Source organism: Apteryx mantelli, chromosome Z (genome assembly GCF_036417845.1).
Source record: "Apteryx mantelli isolate bAptMan1 chromosome Z, bAptMan1.hap1, whole genome shotgun sequence".
Classification (NCBI taxonomy): Eukaryota; Metazoa; Chordata; class Aves; order Apterygiformes; family Apterygidae; genus Apteryx; species Apteryx mantelli.
The window spans coordinates 87,699,384-87,722,501 of record NC_090020.1 but is presented as its reverse complement, the minus strand read 5'-3'; the positions used below and the strand labels follow the sequence as shown (position 1 = coordinate 87,722,501).

Genomic DNA, 23,118 nt, shown 5'->3' with positions numbered 1-23,118 from the left:
TTAACGCGTTCCTGCTCATAAGCTGTTAATGGTATGGTAGCAGTCATTTCCTAGCGTATCGCTTTGGTCCCATCTTCGCACAGAATCACAGAATGGGTATGTTTGGAAGGGACCTCTGGAGATCGTCTAGTCTAACCTCCCTGCTCTGAGCAGAGTCAAGCACAGCAGGTTACTCTGGGCTGTACCCAGTTGGGATTTGAGTATCTCCAAGAATGGAGACCAGTTTCTCAAACTTCTCTCTCTCCCTGACCAGTTTCCTTTCATTTCTGCATCAAAGATAAACTACATACCTGGCTTGCTCTTAAAGCTCCCTCATGGTCAATGATCTTTCTACCTGTCATCTCTTATTCAGTAGTTAGTGGGGTGCCTACAGCCTCTGATAAGCCAATAATGCAGCTGTCACTGCCTGCCAGGTAATATTTCAAATGCCTTTATGTTTTTTTTAATGCTTCTCTTCGGACTTGGAAGAAGCTTTTCACAGACATTCAGATCCCTCATTGATATCTTCCTTTGCAGTCAGGCCTACAAATACCAAGGGTCAAACTGCCACTACGCTAGGACTACCCTCTCTTACAACAGCTACTATTATCTCGTTTATTATTTTCTTGTAATCTCCTCATTTGTCTACCCATTTTTGTCTTGTACCAGATTGCAGGTGTCTGGGACAGGGACCATCTTTTAATTTGTGTTTGAAAAATACTAGCACAGCAGAACACTGGTCCATGTTAGCAAGCAGTACTGTAAAAAAAGAGTAAATCTAGGAAAGAGGACATATGTTCTGAGTTACAAAGCTGTAATGATATTTGACTTGGCTTTGTAAAATTTAGAAAACAAAAAGCTGTCAAGTTGTCAAGATGTTTTTGACATCAACCAGCAATGCTGTATTGTGAGTTAGATGAGGTGGGCAATTCTGCTCTGTTCAGGTTCCAATTTATTCTCTCACCATGGTCTCTTGTCTTCCTGGTGGTGTTTTACCCTCCTCATATGTTGTATGTGGTGTATTCACCTCCCTTCCTTCCCATTCCCAGTTAATCTATGCCTCACAGAAAGAAAGAACAGAGCCTCCATCATTTTTGTTGTGGGATGTTGGGGATTTTAACATTTCAGATAAATACCTAAACCTCTAGCTGGTCTTTTCCCAGCTTTACACCCTGCTTTATGCTCATATGGGTCTGTGGAACACTCAAAAGAATGGGTTATATACAGATCTGAATAAAATTAAACTTAGCTTTATAAAAATTGCTCTGAATTCCTACAGTATTTTCTAGGGAATTAAGTGCCGTTTGATCAGTTTTAGAAATGTGCTATAGAAACTATTAGCTTCTCTATAACATTATCAAAGAATATGCAGAACTAAATACTTTAAGGGCTTTTTCCATAAAGAGCGTACTGGTTCCCTTGCATAAAGGTAACCATGTGGAAAAGGTGTTTGTGTCAGGGTTTGTCCCAAGGAAATGGAAATACACCCAGCTGCTTTGTGCTGTTTACATGAGAGCCAGATTCCAAACAAGCCCGTACAAGCCCCTTGCTATCTAGCCATTAAGCTTTAATCTGGCTCCTTGCGTATTTTCTTACTAAGTGACTTTGATCAGTGCCTGCAGTGGGCTGTGGCACAGCTGGCTGCTGACAGCTCCAATGTCTGCTCTGCTTGAGGCCCTGCAGAAAGCAGACGGAGCGCTACTGAGTGCTTCACAGGGCGTCGGGAAGGTTGCTGTGCTAGGATACTAGATGGCTTGGGATCTTGCAGGAGGAGAGAAACATTAATTGAAGAAAAGGTCACGGGGGGAGAAGCGGAGGGAAGGAAGAGGAGAATGAAGAGAGGTGTCTACACACCTGCATGAGATTAGCAGGGCAAGGAAGTTTTTTTCTGCTGTTCTTCATGCCATACAAGTTCTGTGAATAAATATAGGACATTATTTTTCAGAGCTGTTAATCTGGCAACTTTCATGAGACCAAATTTACTTGAAACTGAGTTCTGCTACTTTATTTTTCCCTGATGAGTGAATTCCTGGATTGTGGAATAGTTCTGTTGTGATTAGCAGGGATCCTCCGTAGTAAAGAATGACCCAGATGGCCTCTAGAAGTATACAAAGGCAGAGCCCAAGATATCTAAAAATCCTAAGATTTGGAGATTTTTTTGAAAGCAAAAATTTTTTACAAAAAGAAAAGAGATAGAAATGGTTCCATATTTCTTCAGGTTCAGCTGATGGAAGCCTTTTGGTGTATTTCGGTTTGTTTTACAGAAAGTTCTGCATTGCAACACCATTTTACTACTGCACAGCTGTTTGAAAGGAAGACTTAATACACAGATGGGAAAGAGAAGCTCACCAGCGTCATTCCGTTGTTCGTTCACTGCAGAAATGGCAAACATCAGGCCAAAATGTACTAGAATTGCTTTTAACAAAAATAGCCCCATCAAATCTACCCCCTAACTGATCCATGTATTACTACAGACAGATATTTGGAATTTATGTTTCTGTGCTGCCAATTCGAAAAGTAGCCTACTATTGTGCCAAAGTGACTATCAAAATAGCAGGTGCTTGGTACCTATAGAAGTAATGCACATTTGAAAATTTACATGTGTCTGCAGATTTCTATCTGCAGTTAGAAAAGGCTAAATGACATGCACTGAAGCATATTTTTTGCTGCTAAACACACATGCAGACATGCTTAAGAATTTGTTTTCCTAGAAAAAATCACTCTGGACAGCTACAATGTGTTCCCACTAAGTGGCTCTGTATACATAGCAGGTTTTCTAGTTACTGCTGATAAATGTTTGTCATTTTAAATATTTATTTATTTTTTTTTAGTTCTTGAAACCATGTGTCAACTTGTCATCTTTTAGAAAATAGTAAGCCCATTTTTTTAATTGTTATGAAGTTCTTTTTTTTTTATTTGCAGGTGTACAGAGCAAGATGCTGCACTTTATTGGACAGTACGTGGAAACCCTTTGGCAGCTACAATGACCCGCTGTACAGCATTCATTGAACTGGAATCAGATACAAAATTCAAAACTTCCCAAATGTTGGTTGCTGACCTAAATGACGGTGTGGGAAACTTCAGAGCAGAATGAGCAGAATGAGAAATGTTTTGCACAAAGCAGGAGTCGCCCCTATGAGAGTTACTCCATCTTAGTTTCACCAGATTCTGACCCTTCAAAAAGCAGTGGTTTATTGCTTGAGAAGATCAGAAAACCAGAAGTATTGTCCCCAAGTGAGAAATCCCACAGACATATGCCTAACATGGAAGACAACAGGGATGTAAAAAATGTATTTAAAACACAGGGAAATATTTCCTGCCTAAGGGATGTGTCAGAGAATGGTGGTGATCTAATTCATTTTAACACAACAGTTAATGTCACTGCTGGAAAAGCAGAGAAATACTGCAGCAGACAGGTGCATTCCAGCCCCACAAATGCGATCACTTATCACACTGACAACTGTTGCCTTAACACAGAAGACACTGTTTCTAGTCAGTCCCCGGAAGATGCCCACACATGTGAGAAGAATGAGCTAGGTGAACCTCTAACCATGAATACTCCATTCAGTGAGCAGGCAGATATTCCTGGAGTAAGTCACCATTATTTTGTAAAAGAAGATTCTGCAAATTCTGGCACTCTTCTGGAGATTCATCCAAAGAAAAGTCTAAGCATAAGCAGTGACTTTTCTGATGATGATCTAGAGCATTTTCAATGTTCAGATGTGCTGACAATCCATGAAAATGAAATCTGGAAAGAGAAATTGCAGTTTTTACTGGAAAGTGATGACGAAGGTGATTTAAAACTGAGCAAGGATTGTGATGGGTGTGCTTACTTCCTCAGGGAAATGCCTTGTCTGGTTCAAGTGTCAGATAACACTGTGCCTATGGATACCACCATTGGCTTCTGTGGTCATCACTCAAAATTCAAAGGAGTAAATGTAAGGAGAGATCCCTCTACCAGCCACTCAACTTTGCAGTCAGAGATGACTCTCACTGTTGGACACCACCAAGATAAAACTACCAGCTTGAAAGACAAAGAGAAGTATAAACTGCCTGTTGCTTCCACAGCCATTGGAAATGACTATCCCAGGATTGAAGAAGCAAATAATGGAAGTGGTCACTCAGCTGCAGATTTCTCAACTGACAAATCACAGGACATGGATGATGTACTTGCAAAGGTGGACTCCTCTATTAGTCATATAGGTGCTTCTTTGACAAATCAGGCTTCAGAGATAATGTCAGAAAATAATACGGACAAGGACTTGCCTGGTGACAGCTCTTTGCAACTAGAGGAGGGGAGAAGAAATTTGTCAGAGGAAAAATCAAGGCGTGCTGTCTGTACCTTAACAGAAAATCTAAGAAGAAACCTTTTAAAGTTGTTAAACCCTAAAGAGCTTTGCAGATATGTAAGTAATATAGGACAATCTTTTCAGACTGCAGCTGAGGTTGGGGAATCCAGTGCTCTGTTTCCCAGTCAGGAAGGTGTCATTTCAACACAAATCCACAAGGAGACAGAAAGCTTGCAAATGCAGGCTGGTTTGTGTCAAACGGAAGAGGCAGATAAAGACTGTCATTGGGAATGGAAAAGGACTTGGGGCCTGTCTGAGCAAAATCAGGTGCCAGATGAAAATGTCTCACCCAGGGTAAGTACAGTATTTATCATTTAATAGAAAGAGCTGTTCTACTGATTTGAATGCACTTTATTCCTGTTTGTCACAAAATAATGTACAATGTAAATTACTTCGAAAGATACTATTCATGCGCTTCTGAATGACAGCTACTGCTGGGAAGGAAATCTGGTTTTGAAAAAGGCCCAAATAAACCATAAGCTGTTCTAATTATAGAGTGAGACTGATAATAGTAGAGGCACTAATGGGACTCTGGACAGCTGGATAGGGAAATCTGATATTTAGGCTATTGCATAGGTCTTATTCAAGGCATGTCTCTTCAACCCAGAAAGTTTCTCAAATCCCTATTGTGAGCAAAGAATATTTTGATTTACTTTTTTGAGTTTGTACTCAAAAAACCAAGTTGTCATCCATTTATGCTACTGGAAATATAAAATAAATCAAGAGAGGTTTGCTCTGAATTTATACCAAGAAGGGGAATTCGATCCAGAGAGTTCGTGTTAGAGAGGTGAACAGAGTTTTGCTTTTTTAAAATAAAACAACAAAAGATTCAGATATTCCAATGAAAATGTAAAAAATAGTTAAAAATAAAACCCAAAGTGATACTCTCCTAATACTTGTAGTATTTTATGCTGTTGGCCAGGAAACCAGCTAGGGAAATCAGTACAGTTGCAGCGACTGATATAATGCTACACCAGTTCTCATAAGCGGGAGAAGTGGATCATACTTTTTATTTCACATAGTAAAGACAGAATATATATTAAAGAATATTAAGTCATGAATAATCATATTCTTTATCACCCACTTACTGATTTTGAAATGCATAATGCACAGAAAAAAATATTTATGAGAAATAAACACACACTTTTTCCATTTCCACATGTTTTTCTTCATCTATATTATTTAAGCAAAAATGTCTCCCTGTTCTGGATAATAGTCTAACTTTGAATCTGACCACTGGGGTGTCTTAAGCAATCAAAAATCACTGAATTCTTCTGCCTGAAAAGCACACATAGGGCCTGCCTCACATTCTGGGCTTTCTCCATTTTCATAGCACATAAAATTCCAATCACATTTTAGCAGCACATCATGTTCTTAAGATGGAGAATACCTCCTATTGAAATTAGCCTGCTGAGAATTCTTGACAGTGTATATTGCCGTGGTTTGCATGAAGCATTTTTGCATTTTTCTCCAACTGCAGTAAAGTAATTTAAATCCCAGGACCCTATTAGCAAAGAGCAGCTACAGTGTGCAACTGTGAGTGCCCTGGCCAAATTTCAGCTTGGCTAGACTTGCTCGCTGCAGTCAGTCTGCATTTCTTCTCTGTGTGTGTGTCCATGTCCAACACTTTGTCATATTAGGTAACGAATAAATAGGAAGAAAAAAACAGTATATAGAAAAGTGCTAGATGAGAGTGAACCAAAGTCATGGTTTTAAGCACTTGTGAATGAGGATGAAATTTAGGTCTAGATTCAAAATTATGTGATCTTAAAAATGAGCCAACAAAAGTATCACGTCTAGAAACTACCATTTATAGCACAAGGAAAATGTGGGCGACTCCTCACCACTTCAGTCCCATGTAGTGAGCCAGAAACTCCTCATCAATCTCCTAGCGTAACCTAAGAAAGGCAAGAAAGAATCAACCTTGTAATGCTACACACAAGCTTGCGTAAAACTGCCCTGCGGTATTAGCTGGAGCCCAGCAGCTGGGGCAGCTCTGCCAGAAGCAAGGTGCGGAGCTTGTAGCGAAAAACACAGCTAACCCCTTCTTGCGAGTTTCGTGTATGCCCTCTCTGTGTGGTGGATCGGGTCTGCTGAGGGTGCGCAGTAGCCGCAGAACCGCAGCGCTAACTGCTCGAGGATTTACACTTCCTTTCCTCCCCGCTCCCCTTTTGGCCAAGTCGCCTCTCGCTGGAACAAGCTTTGCAGTCTGTCTGTGCAGCAGCTGCTCTTCTGGGCGACTCTTCCTTCCACCGGACAGGCAAGGTGGAGGCTCCTGACTCCTCCTGTGACCTCGAGGTCTAGCCCCAGTGACATTTTGTATTTATTTAATGTCGATTTGAAGCCAATTTCTTTATTTAAAGCCGACTGTGCTAGCTGTGGTATCACATACTGCATAGAGAGCCAGGAGGCTTCACATCTGTGGCGTGTTTGCTTTCAAGAGCCAGTCTCTGCCCAGTGTTCAGCCAGTAGCCCCAGCACGGAGTAACGCTGGTGTCATTCCTGAATTACAGAGCCCCCTTCTAGGGCCTCTCAAGTGTCAGCAATGTTAGTGAAGTCCTGCTGGAACTGGCAGGTTCAAAGGGTTTCTGGGGCATAAGCAAAATACTTACCATTTACACTGACTACCCCAGGAATGATGGCGTGTGCTATTTGCCTGTTTCTAAAGCATTTTTCCTGGTGATTAGATCCACTGTTCGTCCTGTCAGAGGATCCTCTCTATTCATTATTTTGTTCTCACTCAAGTCCAAAACAGTCTGTTCTCATAAAATCTGAGTGATACTTGGTTTGACCTTCCTCACATAAATTTACACCACTTCTGCTTTTACATCAGCTTATTTTAAATTTTATTTTACAGAAAGGAGAGAAGCAGGACTGACATAGGTCATACAAGTAATTGGGTAATCTGGCTGTGAGCAAAAAGTATTTTGCCTGGCACGTCTTGCCTCTGCTTTGTCAGACTGCAGGGTAGCCGAAGCGCCAAGGACTGCATGGGCCAATGAAGCCGTTGCCTGTGGGGCCAGTGGCCCTGTTTGGCATGGGGTGAGGGTAACCAGCCGAACAGTCACGTGGGATGTCCTAGAAATTGCCACATATAGTGGAAAACTGCAGTTCAGAGTGTTTCATCATTGGGGTACTGTTAACTGCAGAGCAGGGAGCGCTAAACTTAATATGGAAAGGAGGCGCTAGTCCCGTGGTGCTCCCCTCCAACACTGTGATGAGGGAGGGAGTGTGTGCAGGGAGCAGCACGCACAGATGTGGGAAAAGGGCGGAAAGGCAAGAGGGGAAGAAGGAGTTAGGTCACACAGTGAAAGAAGGTAGAAGGAAGCTGTTTAAAAGGGTGGCGGTACAGCTGTGATCGGTTAACTCTGCCCATGAGGAATTAGACTGAAACCCAGCAAATGGTTTCATAAAGGCCAATAAACACCTGTCAGATGGGAAGTGATTTAATGGCTGGGTGGGAATACAAAATGAGTGGGGACTTCTGTTCCAAAGCAATTATAAGTAAGAATTACTGTGCGTGCCCAACACACCATTTTCTATCAGCTTATAGTTGTTTTGTTTTTCATTCGAATGTTATTAAAGCACATATCTGCCTCTTGTCATTTGAGTGAATGATAGCTGGAAAACATGAAGGTTTTCCAGTTATCTGAGATCTAAACCAAGTCAGCTATAATTTTTAATGAGACATGTATTCTTGCTCCCTTTGCTGCAACTTGCCTTCGCTCACTTCTGGTTCTTTCTTTGAAATTTTGAAAAAAAGTTCACCTAAATTTCTTTCCTGTGATATAGGAAGCTGAGATCCAAATCTCCTCCAGCTCTGAGTCTTAGCAGAAATTACGTCTCCCGTTTCTCAGAAGTATGTCACTTCACTGGATGATTTTGCACTCTGTATACAATTCTTCAGTAGTTCTTGGGTGCAGAATAACTCTCTGTCCAGTGGTTAGCATGCTTTGGTTCTGAATATTGTATTCGTACCATGTGCCACAAATTCAGCCGGAGAGTTTGGGAGGCTACGCCTCGTGCTTTCTAAGAGGCTAGAGTAGTTAGTACATCCCCTTGAAAAGGAGGTGGTGGGGGCTCCGTCCTTTGCTCTGCCTCTGGGAAGAGATGAACATTCTCAGATGAACATTTTCCCACCTCATTCAATAGGATCTACACGAGGGCTGCCAGATAACATCCCATTTTGCTCACCTGCATTATACAGTTGGCCCCAATCTTTCCTGGGACACACACAAAACACATTCATTGGAAAATTCTGACCTGGTTTGCAGCGTAGACCCATCACAGCTAGGCATGGTTGGCTAACTGCTCTGTGTTGTTTTCGAAGGCAGAGAACTCAGCTTTCTGCCCTTGAAGCATTATGCTTCTCCCTCCTGAGCTTCCTCTTTTCTGTCTCTTCAGCAGAAATTTTAGTAAGCATCTGCAGGATAAAATATAGCTCATGTCTTTTCTTCCACCTGTCTAGAGCAGTTGAAATAAGTACAGATACTGAGTTATTTTAGTTAATCCAATACAGGCATGCCATTTAAAGCAGAGTGTTATTTTAGGAAAGAGGAATTTGGGTGGCATTGCACAAACAGGGAAAGAGAAAGAGCCATCAAGCTACTGCTGGAGAACAGTATAAACCAAAAGCAGTTCCAAACATGGTGAATTTGAGGAAGTTCTGATCCAGAGGCAGTTTTGTACTTATTGTCTCTATTACAGGTATGGTTTGTTACAGTCCATTTGTATTAGCAGAGGGATGTAAAAGGAACATGGAGACTTTATTTATAGTGGAGAAGTACCTTCCTATGCTATTCCTCTTAAGAAATAGTGAGAAACAGTGAGGTGGAATCATCATCTCATTTTGGGGATAAACCTCTTGCTTTCATTTCATCAGCTGAACTGAAAGTGTTCAGCTGATCAGGTGAGAGACTGATGTATAAATTATCCTTAAATTTTGTAGGGGGAGGAGAGCCAGAATAGCCTTGACTGGTGCCTGCTGAGGATATTGTGTTGGCACATGGATGTGACAATTTCTCACTCAGTCCAGAAACAAACTTTGTTGCGTTAGGTGAAGATGGTGCATTGCTCAGACCTGGCAAAGGGAGCAGAGAACACAGCTAAAAAACCTCTTTACCTCACCTATAAGATGCCTTGGAAGAGTTTTCAGTGGAGCGCCATGGGGACTGGCTCCATGGTTGCGTGGGAGAGGCTGGAGGCAGGAATGGGCACCGGCTGGTCTGTGGAGCGCAGAACCCTGGGGAGCTCTTGGGTTTCCATGAGGAAATCTCGGGGGGGATTCATTCCATTTGCAGATTCCATGTCCGTTACTTTTTCCTTTAGAAACTGCTCTTCCACAGTTCACACTAGCTTACACTGGGTCACTTACCAGCGCGTAATGCATACCAATCTTTTCCTCATCCCTAAACGTGGACCATAATGTCATTTGGTAATTTTTATTTACATGTTAAGAACAGCTCTTAAAGACAGTGAAGGAAAACGATATAAGTAGTGCACTGGGGAATTCAAGTAGCAATGAAACAGGCAAGTCTTGACCCAAAGTATATTGTAAGCAGCAGGTGTTGCTTTTGGAAAGCAGAAAAAACACATTTAGAGTAGCCTGAGTTTGAGGGAAAAAGATAGAACTTTGGTTACTTTATTTGATCCAAAGCATCAGACTGCTTGTCACAGGCCAAATGTAGAGGCCAAAGATTTTTAAAAGAGGTGAAAAATGAGATTAAGTAAAAGTGCACAAGACAGTTCTGTGTGTAATTATGAGGCATGATAGCTTATATGTAATCTGTGACTCAGAAAGTCCCTAACCTTGATTGCCACAGTCTGGGTCTGTATGCAAGAGAAAGGATCCTCTGTACTTACCTCGGTCTTACATTCTTCCTTAGCATCCGCCTTTGGTAAGATCCCAGGCTAAATAGACCTTTGGTCTGGCTGCGCACAGTTATGTTCGTGATCATTTGCATCACTGCTCTTAAAGAAAGTAAAATCAAGGTGAAAAATGAATACCAGTGGGATAGAATGGCCCAATTTGATACAGATTTATGCTAATACAGCACCTGTCCTTGCAGTGTGTCAAAGCACTTTGACAAAGATTCTGAATCTTTGGAACAAGGAATGGAACAACCTTATTCTGCAGACAGTAAAATTGAGCCATGGTGCCATAGTTACTCAAGACTATTGACTCTACCTAAAAACACAGAGTTTCTGAGGAGCAGAAATATATTTTTTAAATTTTCTGTTATTCCAAATCAGAGCATCTGTACTGACGTTTCTGTTCAAACTTCACTCCATCTCAATATTTTGTCTGGAATTATATCAATTTATTATTTTAATAAGTCTCTGAACATTATTTGTTGTGACACAAGAAACATCAAGAGAGGAAATGTTAGCTCTGTTTCTGTATCATATCACAACTTCTACTGACCTTATTATTCCCTTCTGTGTTTAATTTTTCCCTCCTGTTACCCCTGTGTCTTATTCAGCACAGTAGTTTACCCATGATATCTTTCCCTTTGACATGTATGTATTTTATTACCAAATGCATTGCTTTGCATTTTTCCAAGTCTAATCTTGTTTTATTTCCTGCTTAGACCCCTAGTCTTTTTGGTTTGTCTGTACGTGAGGTTAGTGTGGATGATCTGTTGAAATGCACTGGGTCTCCTGGCTTCCTTCTCTGAACGGAAACCAGGGTGAAAATGGGACCAGCAAGAGCCCAGACTTCATCTAGAAATGGGACTGGAATGTGGCCATAGGACACACTGGGACCCAGGAAGTGGGAACGCTCCCAGGGCCTTCATATCTACATAGCCTTTGCGTTTGCTGTTCCAAAACCTAGCAAATGCTGCTATTTTCACAAATATGTTGACTGCTTCTTCCTCCAGATCGGTAATGAAATTAAATAGCACATCTTGCTCAGGTGCTATATTCCCATGCCTCATACACTGAAAAGTCTCCTTAAGGATCAAGTATTTATTTAATGAAACCCTACCAGATTTGGCAGTAATTGCATTTTGTTCAGGTTCTTGAACTGCTCCCGCTTCCACAGTATCCTATATGATTTGGTCCCTCTGTAGATGCTTTTACTAGAGAACCCAGACAACGAATGATGAAGGTAATTACCTAAACTTCCCTCTGAACACCAGCAATAATAATTTCCAGTCAGGTTTTCTGTGCTATTTTCCCTTATTTGTAAATGAAGATTTCAGAATTCATAGGTATCAATTCAGCACTTTCCACAGGCAGAATAATTCACCACTAAAAATCATAAAAGAAGCTAAAAATGGAAAACAACCATTCTGTGGGCTGCACCAGACTGACGTTTACTTTTATAAAACAAGTAACTGATGTTTTCTCTGGGTCAGTTTTGTCAGGCACAAGTCTGGAACCAGAGTACCTGTAGGATTGCTCTTATTTGATTGTACCTCCTGCTTTTCCCACAGCATTCATGTCATGCTGATGCAGTAATATATGTTGCAGCACAGCCCATCTGTATAACATTGCTCAGAATGCCCCCCAAGTATTTCCTATTGCATGTTAATTCAGTATTATTTAAAGGCAATCACTTAACAGTATAGCATTACTTCATCGTTGTACTGATGACACAGCCTGCCAAGCTTCGCAGTCAGCCAGATCAAAAAATTATCCCCTTTAACTCTGAGAAACTGTCATTCCCACCAAAAAGGGATCCACTGTGAATGATAAAAAAAGGAGAGTGAGTATGGGGTACCAAGTGCAAATAACAAAACAGGAGGTAGGGTCCAAGAGAACTTGACAACATAAATAGATCTCTCTTTATTGCCACAAGAAAGTCAAGGGCTTTCAGAGCCAGAAAGCTTTGTTTTAAGGAAATTACGTCTTTGATCTAGTCCTGATTTAAACATACGCATATCCGGCATACTTACTCAGCGCTCTATTAGCACAGTATGGCAGTAAAACCATTAAAAGAAAAAAAAAAAACGTAATGTGTTGACCACTAAGTTGGATGCCAGAGAAAACTGAATTGCAAATCTGTGCAACTGAAAATGAATTGGCCCAACTTGGGCTGAAGAGCCAGGCCAGGAGGTCAGTTTTACTATAACATTGTGCATCACAGGGAGGAAGAACTGCAGGGGAAGGAGGAAAAGGGAAAATGTTAGAACTTGTATCACATATTCGCTGGTAAGTTACACTGTTCGAGGTACACACTCATCCAGCTATGTAAAGCAGCTGTACTGGATCACACCAGAGGTCCTTCAAGCATAATATGCAGGCAGGATAATGGAAAACAAGGAAAGCTGTTGCTTTGGAATAGGAAAACAGTACAACAGAGACAAAACTGCAATATCTGTTTGGAGGAAATCATAGGAAATGGGAGTATTGTCTAAGATGAGAAATTTGGGGTTTGGGAGCAATAATTTTTCTTAAAACTCATTTTGGACACTGGAGTACCTCTCTGGATCTAGCCTGACATCTTCAGAAAATGGAAGGTAGCAAATACTCTCCAAAGAGTAAGAAATTGAACAGATACTGCCTTCAAAACCTGAACTGTTGGAGGGCTCCAGTAAGGGAGTAATATTCCATCCCGATAGCTCATTGCATGTACATGTACACATGTACAACACTTAGTCACGACTGGAAGTTATTACCACTGTTGGCTGCATTGTAGCCTTTTTGAAATGACTGTAGAGTTTTCAAACCTTTTCCTTGTGCGGAGTTATCTTGTTGATGAGCCTGGTGTACAGGTATACCTAGGGTGAAAAATGATCGCTGTCCCACTTGGCAGTAACTGGCATTGATTTTTCATGCTCCTGAGGGGGCCAAGGACTTCAGAGGCCACAGATCAGGTGCTGTTCCTTGGTTCCCTGGTTCCTGGGGAGGCGACTTGAAACGTTCTGGGGAAAGGCCACTCCACCTGTAAAATGTTTTGCAGGTTTGTAGGTCATCAGTTGGGTCATCCATATCTTCTAAACAGAGATGGACAGATGAAAATGCTCCTGGTTTCAGGTTGTCATGAAGAAGTAGGATCCTTTTTAATTTCTTCTTCTCTTCATGTTCTCCCCTATTTCCTTCCATAACTCAGAGGTGACAAAAGTGCCCATTTATTCCCCATGGTCTTTCTTTGCTTTTCATTTAATTGTTCCGGTCAGGCTTTGAACACAATGAGTGTTGTTAGCAGAGCGAAAAAAAACAAGGAAGGGTCCTGCTTACATCCTGATTTTGTAACAGATTAGAAAGCAAGCTCTGATTTTGAAGTGGCTGTTTCCATTTTCCTTTTGCACAACTATTAGATCACTAACTTGTCTATGTATCACTCCTTTACTCACAGTAACCATGGGTTTATAATGAAGGTATATGGACTGTTATTTCTTCTGTTTGCCATCACGCATCAGGCAGTTTGTTACGCACACACACAAATTTAAACAACTTGTTCTACCACAGTCACATAGTTAAGCTCTGTGCAGTTTGTTACCATTCGTTTGTTGCCCCTGGAGTCAAGGAGACTCTCCAGTAATTGAAGCCATTGTTAAAATGTATGGCAGTAAAGCCTGGAAAACTTCTCTTGTGAGAGCAGGGAGCAAAAAAGCAAATCAAGATGAATGGCTCTATCAAGGTAAATAGTTGCCTAGACAGTTCCAGAAGCTCGTCTGTTTGGATTAGATAATAATTACTCATGTGTTCATTATGGATACTGGAAACAGTTAAGTTTAGAAATGGCTAGGGATGTGTCAGAGCAGTATTTTATTCCCTTTTTTCCAGTAGGGGGTTTTGTAGTGCTGCTGAAACAGTTGGATCTTCCCACTCTAAACAGGCCATATTTTCCTTCCCTCTCTTTCTCATCCACACTTCAGCTTTCTTTCCCTGTGAACTTTTTCTTTCTCTTTCCATTATCCCTGCTGCTCAGCACTAGCACAATGAATTTCAGTGAGTCTTTGGCTCTTTTCATGGCTTTTTCATGATACTCTCTTTTTAGGGTAAAGTATGGAGGGATAGCCTGTCTGTTTTGCAAAGCATAGACATTGCTTTTTAATTTAATTTTATTTGTTTTTAACTAGCTAGACTGTATCAGTCATTGGTCTTCTCCTTGATAAAATTTTATGTTGCTCCACATTTGGATCCAGTCAAGCAGCAGTCCTAATGTTTAGTTACATTGTATTTTGTATTTCTCTTTTTCACATTTTTCTTCTTTATAGAATCAAGATGCCAGTCTTAATAACTTTACCCAGAATTATGAAGGACGATGTGTGGAGCCTGAAACAGAGAAGAAAGGTATCTTCAAGACTTGTGAGAGTGGAGTCACCACCAATCCAGCTTCAGAAATGCTCTGTTCTGAAAAGACATTACAAGCAAAAAATGCAGCTTTACAAACCTATTCCCGACACCATGCTCCGTGTGATAAGAGTGAAAGTCATCAGCAACAATTCTTCTGGGAACAAGGAACTAATATTACTAGTAATGGCAACAAATCAAAGAATGACATTTCAGCTTGTTTTTTATGGGATACGGACTCTGTTCCTGATAGACAGGAACGTTTATATGCTGTTCCGTCTCCTGCAAAGCTATGCAATGAGCCAAGGGAAAGAGGGCAAAGGTATAGTTTTGACTCACATGATAGCAATGGCACAGATGCTCTCTGTGTTGTATCATGTGATGAATATCTGTTTGAAGCTAGTGGCAAGACAGTCCAGGAATCTGGAGAACCTGGGTGCAAAGGAGATGCTGATTTATCGGCAGTGCATGACAAGCTGTGGAAGCTTCTTCATGAAGTTGACTCAGACTGTCAGATCCCATTTGAAAACCGAGGGATCACAAGTTTAGAAATTAGGCCAACGGACGTCAAAGTCACAGAACAGAGCTTTGCACAGGAGGCTTGTCCTGATCATCCTTTATCAATAAATTTAATAGAAGAGGAGGAGCCTATTATACAGCCAACTAGTAGACAAAGAACAGAGAAAGAAGATTGCAGTGTTTCTAATATCCTACTAAAAACGGATGAAGCATGTAACAGTGCATCCATAGGAAACGTTTCTCTTACACAAGTGGTAGAAACAGATGGTATATGTCAAGGTTCTAGCACTGGAAATAGAAAAGAAACACCATGCATTCATCTTTCAGCAAATAGTATATTAAATGTAGAGGAGTGCTTGGAGCAAAAACCAAATCAAACATTAACTGGCGAGAATGGATCAATTCAAATGACTGCTGTCCAGGAAGGAAAGCTGACTGTTAATAATGCTTTCCAAACATGTGATGGAGATTCCCCTCAAAGATTAAAAAATGCTCAGAGTAGTAATTTCAAATATGACAAAGAAAACCCGGCTTACATGTCAGATAAGTCTATTGGACAATTACTTTATACTGATCAGAACATATCCTTGATAAATGAGACTATAACTAAGTGTACAGATGAAGATACTGGTAAACACTCTAATGTTAGAGACTGTTACTCATCAAGAAAAAAACTTGCTTATTTCCCTGAACAGAAGGACTTTTTCCCCACTAATTCCTCTGGTGAAAATGCCAATCAATTTACACATGAAAAACACTTTTCTGCTGAAGCTATACATAAAAGTACTGAAGAGAATTTACAGGGAAGAGGAAATCACTCAGACTTGAATACACAGAATGATGTGAATTCTGGCCATTATCATCTTTCAGAAAATGACTGTAAAGATTTTCAAGTTGTTTCTAATGCACAGAAATGCAGTTACCTAATGCAATTGCCTAATTTAATTAAGACTCCTGAAACCATAACATGTAAGAATCTACCCCAAAACATACACCAAGTGACAGAGATAGAAAAGCAAGAAGAGGCATTCATTCCATCTTATGAGGATCAATTTTTAACTGATTTTTTGGTAGAGGTGCCCAAATACAAACAAAGTAAAATGAGAGAAGAACAGAAAGACAATGAACAAAAGGCTGAAACTTCCTGTGGCGCAGGAGTTAAGCATGTTTCAGAAAGTCAGCCTGCAGTTTCCCCTCAGAATACATCAGAACATGTATTTTTTGTTGGCCACACTTTCGAGTCTCATGAAAAGTTCAAAACAAATTCTTCAAAGAATCACACATACGCATCTGGGAGTGCAACACCACTTAGCCCTCCACAGCCTGGATGGGCTCGAAATGAGTACCCCAGTGTAGCAAATGAGGATTATAAAGATACCAGTAATCGGGTGGATATCCAACAGCTGACCATAAGAGAAACATTACCACTCATGGGCCAGTCAGAGGACTCTGTTACCAGTATATCAGCAATGGGATGTTCCAGCGTAGGAAGTCAAGTACAAACAGAATCCACACAAACTGCAGTCAAAGCGGATGAAAATTTGAATAAATTGGAAAAATTTCCCAAAGCATTGCAGGATCAGTTGCATAAGGTACCCCAAGAGAACAAGGATGAAACAGTCTTGCAGGGGGAAGAACGAGAAATTCAAAGAGCTGAGCAATATAATCCAGATGAAGCTGAAATAAAGCCTTCTATGCATGCTTTAATTAGCTCTGAGGCTCAGGAGCAGGTTATGAGTAATAGCATTAAGCAGTCCTGTCTTGACTTGATCTCGTCCAGCAAGCTAAGTGGGGTTGAAAAATCAGTTAAATCTACTGAGTCTACTCAGTCCACTGATAAAACTGAAAAAATCTTGGCATCAGAGAGTGCAGTAAATGGTTTAGTTAACTTGCCACCAACTGATTCAGGGAACGACCAGTATTTTCAAGAGCAACCACCTCACAGCAGAACTCAGCCCTCCTCCTTAGCATTGACCACAGACGATGCATTCCCAGTCAAAGTGGAAAGGCTAAAGAATCAAGAAGGGTCAAAGTCTTACCAGACAGCACCAGCTGTTGCGGAGCTTGAGCCCATCAGGTGTAAGCAAGACACAGCAAAGAGTGGGCAGTTAGCTACTGGGGCTAAGAAGAAACTACCACCAACAGCACTGTCAAAGAAACCCCGACTGGAGGAGAGAGGAAATGTGAGCAAGAGTCCTAGCTGTGTTAAAAAGCCTGTGAGAAGTGAGGCAGGCATGATTCATAAAGAAGATAGAAAAGAGCAAAGGAAACTACCTTCCAAAAAGGATAGCAAAGGTAAGAGAAAACTGATTCTCATTTCTGTCCTTTCCAATCCTTCTGACTACAGTATGAAATTCAAATTAATTTCCAACACACTACAAGCAAACATATGTAAATCTAAATCATATCAGCCAGAGATATCCTACCTTCCCTGATGTTAATTTCCAGTGAACTTAATAACTAGTGCTATCCCCATGCCATAACGGTGATCCCTCTCTAGCATCCTTCTCCTAGCTGACAAATATGTTTATGAACTTTTCATGCTTTCTGAAATAGTTACTTCTTCATTTGTCTGTTTGAGTCAATTTTCAGGAATGTATAGCAAGTTGTTACTGCATAACTACACAGACTATAGCAACTGCAATCCCAGTAGTAGCATGTTATTATGTTCTCACAGGGTTATATTCCCAATTATGCTCCTACACTGTGGTTCCCAAATTAGTTTAACCTATCTTGGTTACCAAGTGGTTTTATTACTAGCAAAGTATTATTGTTACTAGTAGGGTGCCACTGATAAACAGAATGCTTTGCAGTTGTATCTGATGACTTATAGATGGTTCTGCATTCGTTTTCACCACTATCAGTCATAAATGACACTGATGAAATTAGCAATATTAAACTGACATAAAAAACATATATTTGAAATGAGAATCAGGTTGCTGGTCACAGTCTCTAGGAAGTTGCAAACTGGTAAACCAAAATACAAATGAAAGTAGCAGTAGCATACCAGCTAAGCAGATGTATTTGTGGTTCCTGTGGATACGTTGCAAGGCCCAGAGCCTTATTTTCACCTCTTAACATTACATTTTACGTTTACATCATAAAATAAGATTGCAGATGAGAGCAAGACTGAACCGTGACTTAAGGTAAGCTAGATGACTATGAAGCTCTTCAGAGATTCTGAATACAGTGCAGTCATGCTAGAGTTCTCCTTCCTCCAGCTGCATTAAAAAAACCCTTTTCTCTGTTCAAAGATGATGCCAGAGATGTCTCCTTTGCAATCATGTTTGTCTACAAGAAATGACCATAAAAGGGAATAAAGGGAGACAAGCTGTATGAAGCAAGACGCAGAACTAGACATGGTGGGAATTTGCTGTAGGGAGGTCTGCTATGCAGCTGCAGCCCGCACAGTGGTAACAGGGAACATAGAGCCAAATCAGAAATTACCGGAGAACCAAGCATGTGGGAGAAGGAGACACATACTCCTTCCTCAAAGGAGAACATGGAAACTGTGACTACCGAGAAATGCTTCATCTTTTCCATGTAATTGAACCTATGCTTGAAAAATATTTTAGACATTGTTCGTGTTTGCATCAGATAAGACTGAATTATCTTTACCTGCTCCTGATCTGCTTCAGTTTAGACTGAGAATAAATGTATGTTTGTATGCTAGGGAGTTTGCATGGAAGGTTGGTATGTTCGGTCTGGTATGTACTCAGTGTTCTCTTTTTGTTTTTCTCAACTCAACTGTGGTTTAGGCAGGGAATCTGGAGCCTTTAGTTCTATTTTCACTTCTCTCACATACTTTCTGCAAGTCATTTTAGTCCTGATTCAGCAAGATTCTTAGCAGTAAGGACTTAAGTGACTACAAGTTAAACATAGCAGTGAATTCCAGGTGCCTGACCCTTAGAGTCAGATCCAGCATTCCTTAGGCATTAGACGGGGAAAGTGAGGCCACTGGAATGGGATCCCTGAGGGAGATGTGTCATGCCAGCTCATTCAGAGTGCAGCAGCTCAGAATTAACACATTAGGAAACATCTTACATCCCTCTAGCGGGGACGTCTCGCTCAGGAGTGCCTGGATGCACCATTGTCCCAAAACCTTTGCGGTAAGTATGTGTCCATTCCTTTTCTTTCCAAAAATAGGCAGATCTCACTTTCTATTTTTTTTTCCTCAAGAGTTCGTGGTGATTCTCCCCCTTTCTATACAGGCTTTGCGATTAGAGCCCTTGCCCAAGCATGACACAGAGGTTCACTGTCCTCCTCTTGCTGACAGGCTCCAAGCCTGCCGTCTCTTACCACCTTGGAGAGTGCCCATGGCTCTAGGCTCCCACTTGCATGGGAGCACCCTCCTGTCCTCCTGCTGATGCCATGCCCATGTGCAAAATATATTCATATATTCGTATACTCATATATTCTGTGTGCAGGAAATAAGGCTCAGCGGAGAAATGGATTATCAGGGCCTTCCCCGACAGGGAGTCCTGCGTTCTGGTCATGGTTCTCAGGGTTACTCCAGTATCTTATATAAAACTCATTCATTAAAATACAAAAATGGTCTTTGGAGCAGGGACTGCAACCCAGGTTTCTTCTCTGGAACCCGAACAATTCTTGAATTTTCTCTACCAATGGCCAAGGTTTAGCAAAAGAGCTAAGTCATATGGCTGGGAAAGCAGAGACTTTCCTTAGAGGCAGGAAATGAATCCTGTGAGACTGAGGAGGCAAGTGAAGGCCACTGCCATTACTACTGCTGCCTTGCCATTGCTAGAGCAAATATCTAACTACTAGGTGTGAGTTGCTCCTCCAGGTATGCTTTAAAATGGAAAGGGTGCCATCACTGCGTCTTGCAAAGAGCCTGATCTTGGCAGTGTGTGTTAGGTACGTTCCAAGAACATCCTGGAGACTGAGTGTCTCCTGGGACTTCGAGTCCTTTCTTTCAAATGCTATGATTAGTTTAAAAAGTCTACTAATTGCATATATTTAGTTATTATCAATTCTGATTGTGTAACTATATGATATGCTGTATCTTTATGGTGTCTTTTTTACTGATAAAACCAGCTGGTTCTTTAATCAGAGAGAATGTGTTCTGAGTAAGAAATGTTTTTATGTTGATGCTTTTTCAGAGTAGAACTTCCATTGGGTCTCATTCCATAAATTCAAAATGTCTTTCCATTGAGAATATTTCCATTGACCATGTGGGGCACTGGCTCAGTTTTTTTAGGACCTTCATATTTTAAAGCCTCAGTTTCTCCATCAGGAAGAATAGTATTGTCAAATTCATATTATTAACATTTGTAAAGCATTCTGGGATTTCTTTTAAATGCCAAAACACTATCGCTATCTTCTAATCCTTAACTGTGGCTGTTTCATTTCAAGCTCCCAAGCTGCTGAAAAAGATACAAGCAGAATTATTCCCTGACTGCTCTGGAAATATTAAGTTATGCTGTCAATTTGGTGACATTCATGGTGACTCCACCATTACATGGACTAAAGATTCCAAGTTACTAGCTCGACTGCAGAGAAGGTGAGTGAATGTTTCTGAAGGTAATTCTGATAATCTCTGAATAGCTTTTGGAAAAATATTAAATTTGCCAGTGATATACTCTTGTACCTGTTAACTAAATTCATATGATTGGTGCAAAAAAATCAATTTAAACAGGGTAATTAAGAAGAATATCCTCACACAATGCTTTAATATTGGGCATAGTTAGCATTCCATCACCCGTAATTTCTTTCAGCCCATTCATAACCAGCCTCATCCAACTGTCAAGTACTGTAAAAGATCAGCTGAAGTTTCAGCCTCAGCACCCAGGCCAAATGATATAAACATGTCTGGTTAATATATGGAGGGCTGTCTCTGTGGGAGAGGTAAATGGCTGAGACCTAATAAAAGCATCTAGCGTGCAATGTAGGGCTTGACGTGATCACTCCTTTGAACTTTATATTCTGTTTCAAATGGAGCTTTAAGCTGATTGGACTAAAGAGAGTTATATTTAAAGAAAAATGAAATCACTCCTCAATCTAGCCAATTAGACTGAGTGGCTAGAGGCAGTGCAATCCGATGGGTGGAAAACAAAAGCTTCTTAAGCTCTTTCCTTCGAATTTTCTCTAACCCTAATCTTTCCTTAGAATCTTCATAAAACTTCAGTTTTATGAAACAAAAGTTATTTTCCTCCATAGCAGTAATAACATTCTTGGCACGTAGCTCTTAAAATCTGGTTATAATGTTTTAAAAATACAAAATTAATCTTATCCAAAGCAAAAAAAAAAAGAAAAGATTTCTGTCAGAAGACACAATTCTGCTGGAATTAAAAAGTTTTGTAGGAAGCCATCTGATAAGATGATATTTTCAATGGAGGAAGGAAATGAATTGGTTAGAGTTCCTGTGTCATTCTGATTCTTATTGTTTTGACTACGCTGATTTTGATGATAGTTTTATAGTATCTGTCATATAAGAATATATTTCTGCTAAGTAATTTTGCAGTGTTTTAACAACCAAAATAAAGTTTTCAGTAATAATATAGAAAATATATGATAACAAATAAAATATTTGAATTTTCCCTTTGTGGGATAAATATAATACATTTCAAAATGTTGAAATTAAAATAAGATATTTAACAATGTTTTAGAGAGAGAGATTCTTATTTACATTTTTTACTTCAAAAATGTTCAATAGAGTTCAGTGGAATTGTTCTAAATCTCACTTCTATCAAGATCGAACTCTAACTTAGTAGTTTGGTGTGTACCCAAGCACTGTTTCTTCCTTTGGAAATATGTCAGTCTTTGGAAATATATAGTCTGGACCACGTGGCACATCTGCTTTCAATAGGAGGCGATTACAGGAAATTATGTAACAAATCTTTGAATTGTTATAACCCACCAACACACAAAATCAACCATATTAAAACAGCATTGAAAAATGCATATTGGTAGTAATATTAATATTTGCTAGGAAATTACATTTAAAAACTAATGTTGCGTAAAATTAATTGTCCAGTGTGCCAAACAGTCATGAAACATCATGTTGGCCTAATACCAACAAAAACGTGCACACCTTCTCTAATTCACTTCACAAAAATGTTAAAACGCAATAGCCAGGTCTTCATCATCCCTGCGTGGATTATACGGTTTGCTGATAAATACATAGACACCCAGTGTCATATATGTGGAGACCTTCACGGACTAAGAGGACTTTCACTTAGGCATAGCAGTGTTTCATTGTGTTTTTATTCTGGAACCAGCTTGAGTCCACAAGTAGCGTAACTGCATTCATGTGTCATTGCACCCCTGCTGATAACGTCTACCAGCCATCCATTCCTGAAGTTGCATACACAGACTTTAGCAAATAGCAGAGGGAAAAGACAAAGCAATGCAACAAAACAGAGGTGATCAGAGAAAATGAGGAAGATCTGTAAATACAGGGAAGAGAGACTGAGAATTTCTGATATTGGCTCCAACTGAAAACAAGAAAACCAAAAGCTATTATTATATTGGCCTCACAATACAACAGAGTGTTCAACACGTTCCTAACTCAGATTGAATTAAGTCAGAAAGTTTTTCTACACATTTCTGCACAAGATGGGTTGAAGTGTCTGCCTAAACCTAAGCATATATTCAGTTGAAGTGAAGTCTGACTTGCGCAGAGCCAAGATCAGGCCTCAATATTAGTCAGCACAATGCCTATTGCTTTCAGTCATATGAAACTGTGCTTCCTACTACTACTGGGTGTTCCCAAATGTTCCCATGCAGAGTTGTTCCAAATATTCTAAATATCAACAGGAAAACATCCATCATATCTTCTTAGATTGCACTCAAAATTGAGGGAAAGCATACAACTTGTTTCTATCTTAGAATGCCTTTTGGTGTGATTTAACAATTTTTATGTGTATTTGATTGATACATTTTTCTCTTAGGATGTAGCAAGGATATCTATTGTGCAACACTTAATAGGCTGCATGCTTCTTACTGAAGTGAAATAAAATACCTTTTCTACTCACATTACATTTGAATCAGTCTTTGCAGTGATGGG

The 23,118-nt window shown here is 40.2% G+C and overlaps 1 protein-coding gene across 1 annotated transcript in view; it reads left to right on the top strand.

The window, feature by feature from the left end:
- Positions 1-3,136: 3,136 nt before the first annotated feature.
- ALPK2 (alpha kinase 2) overlaps positions 3,137-23,118 on the top strand; it is a 46,027-nt gene continuing 26,045 nt past the window's right edge. Inside the window, exons 1-3 of the mRNA XM_013945963.2 lie at positions 3,137-4,622; positions 14,498-17,387; positions 20,466-20,613. Of these exons, the coding sequence (XP_013801417.1) occupies positions 3,234-4,622; positions 14,498-17,387; positions 20,466-20,613 (4,427 nt within the window). The 5' untranslated portion in view covers positions 3,137-3,233. The remainder of the gene's footprint in view (positions 4,623-14,497; positions 17,388-20,465; positions 20,614-23,118) is intronic.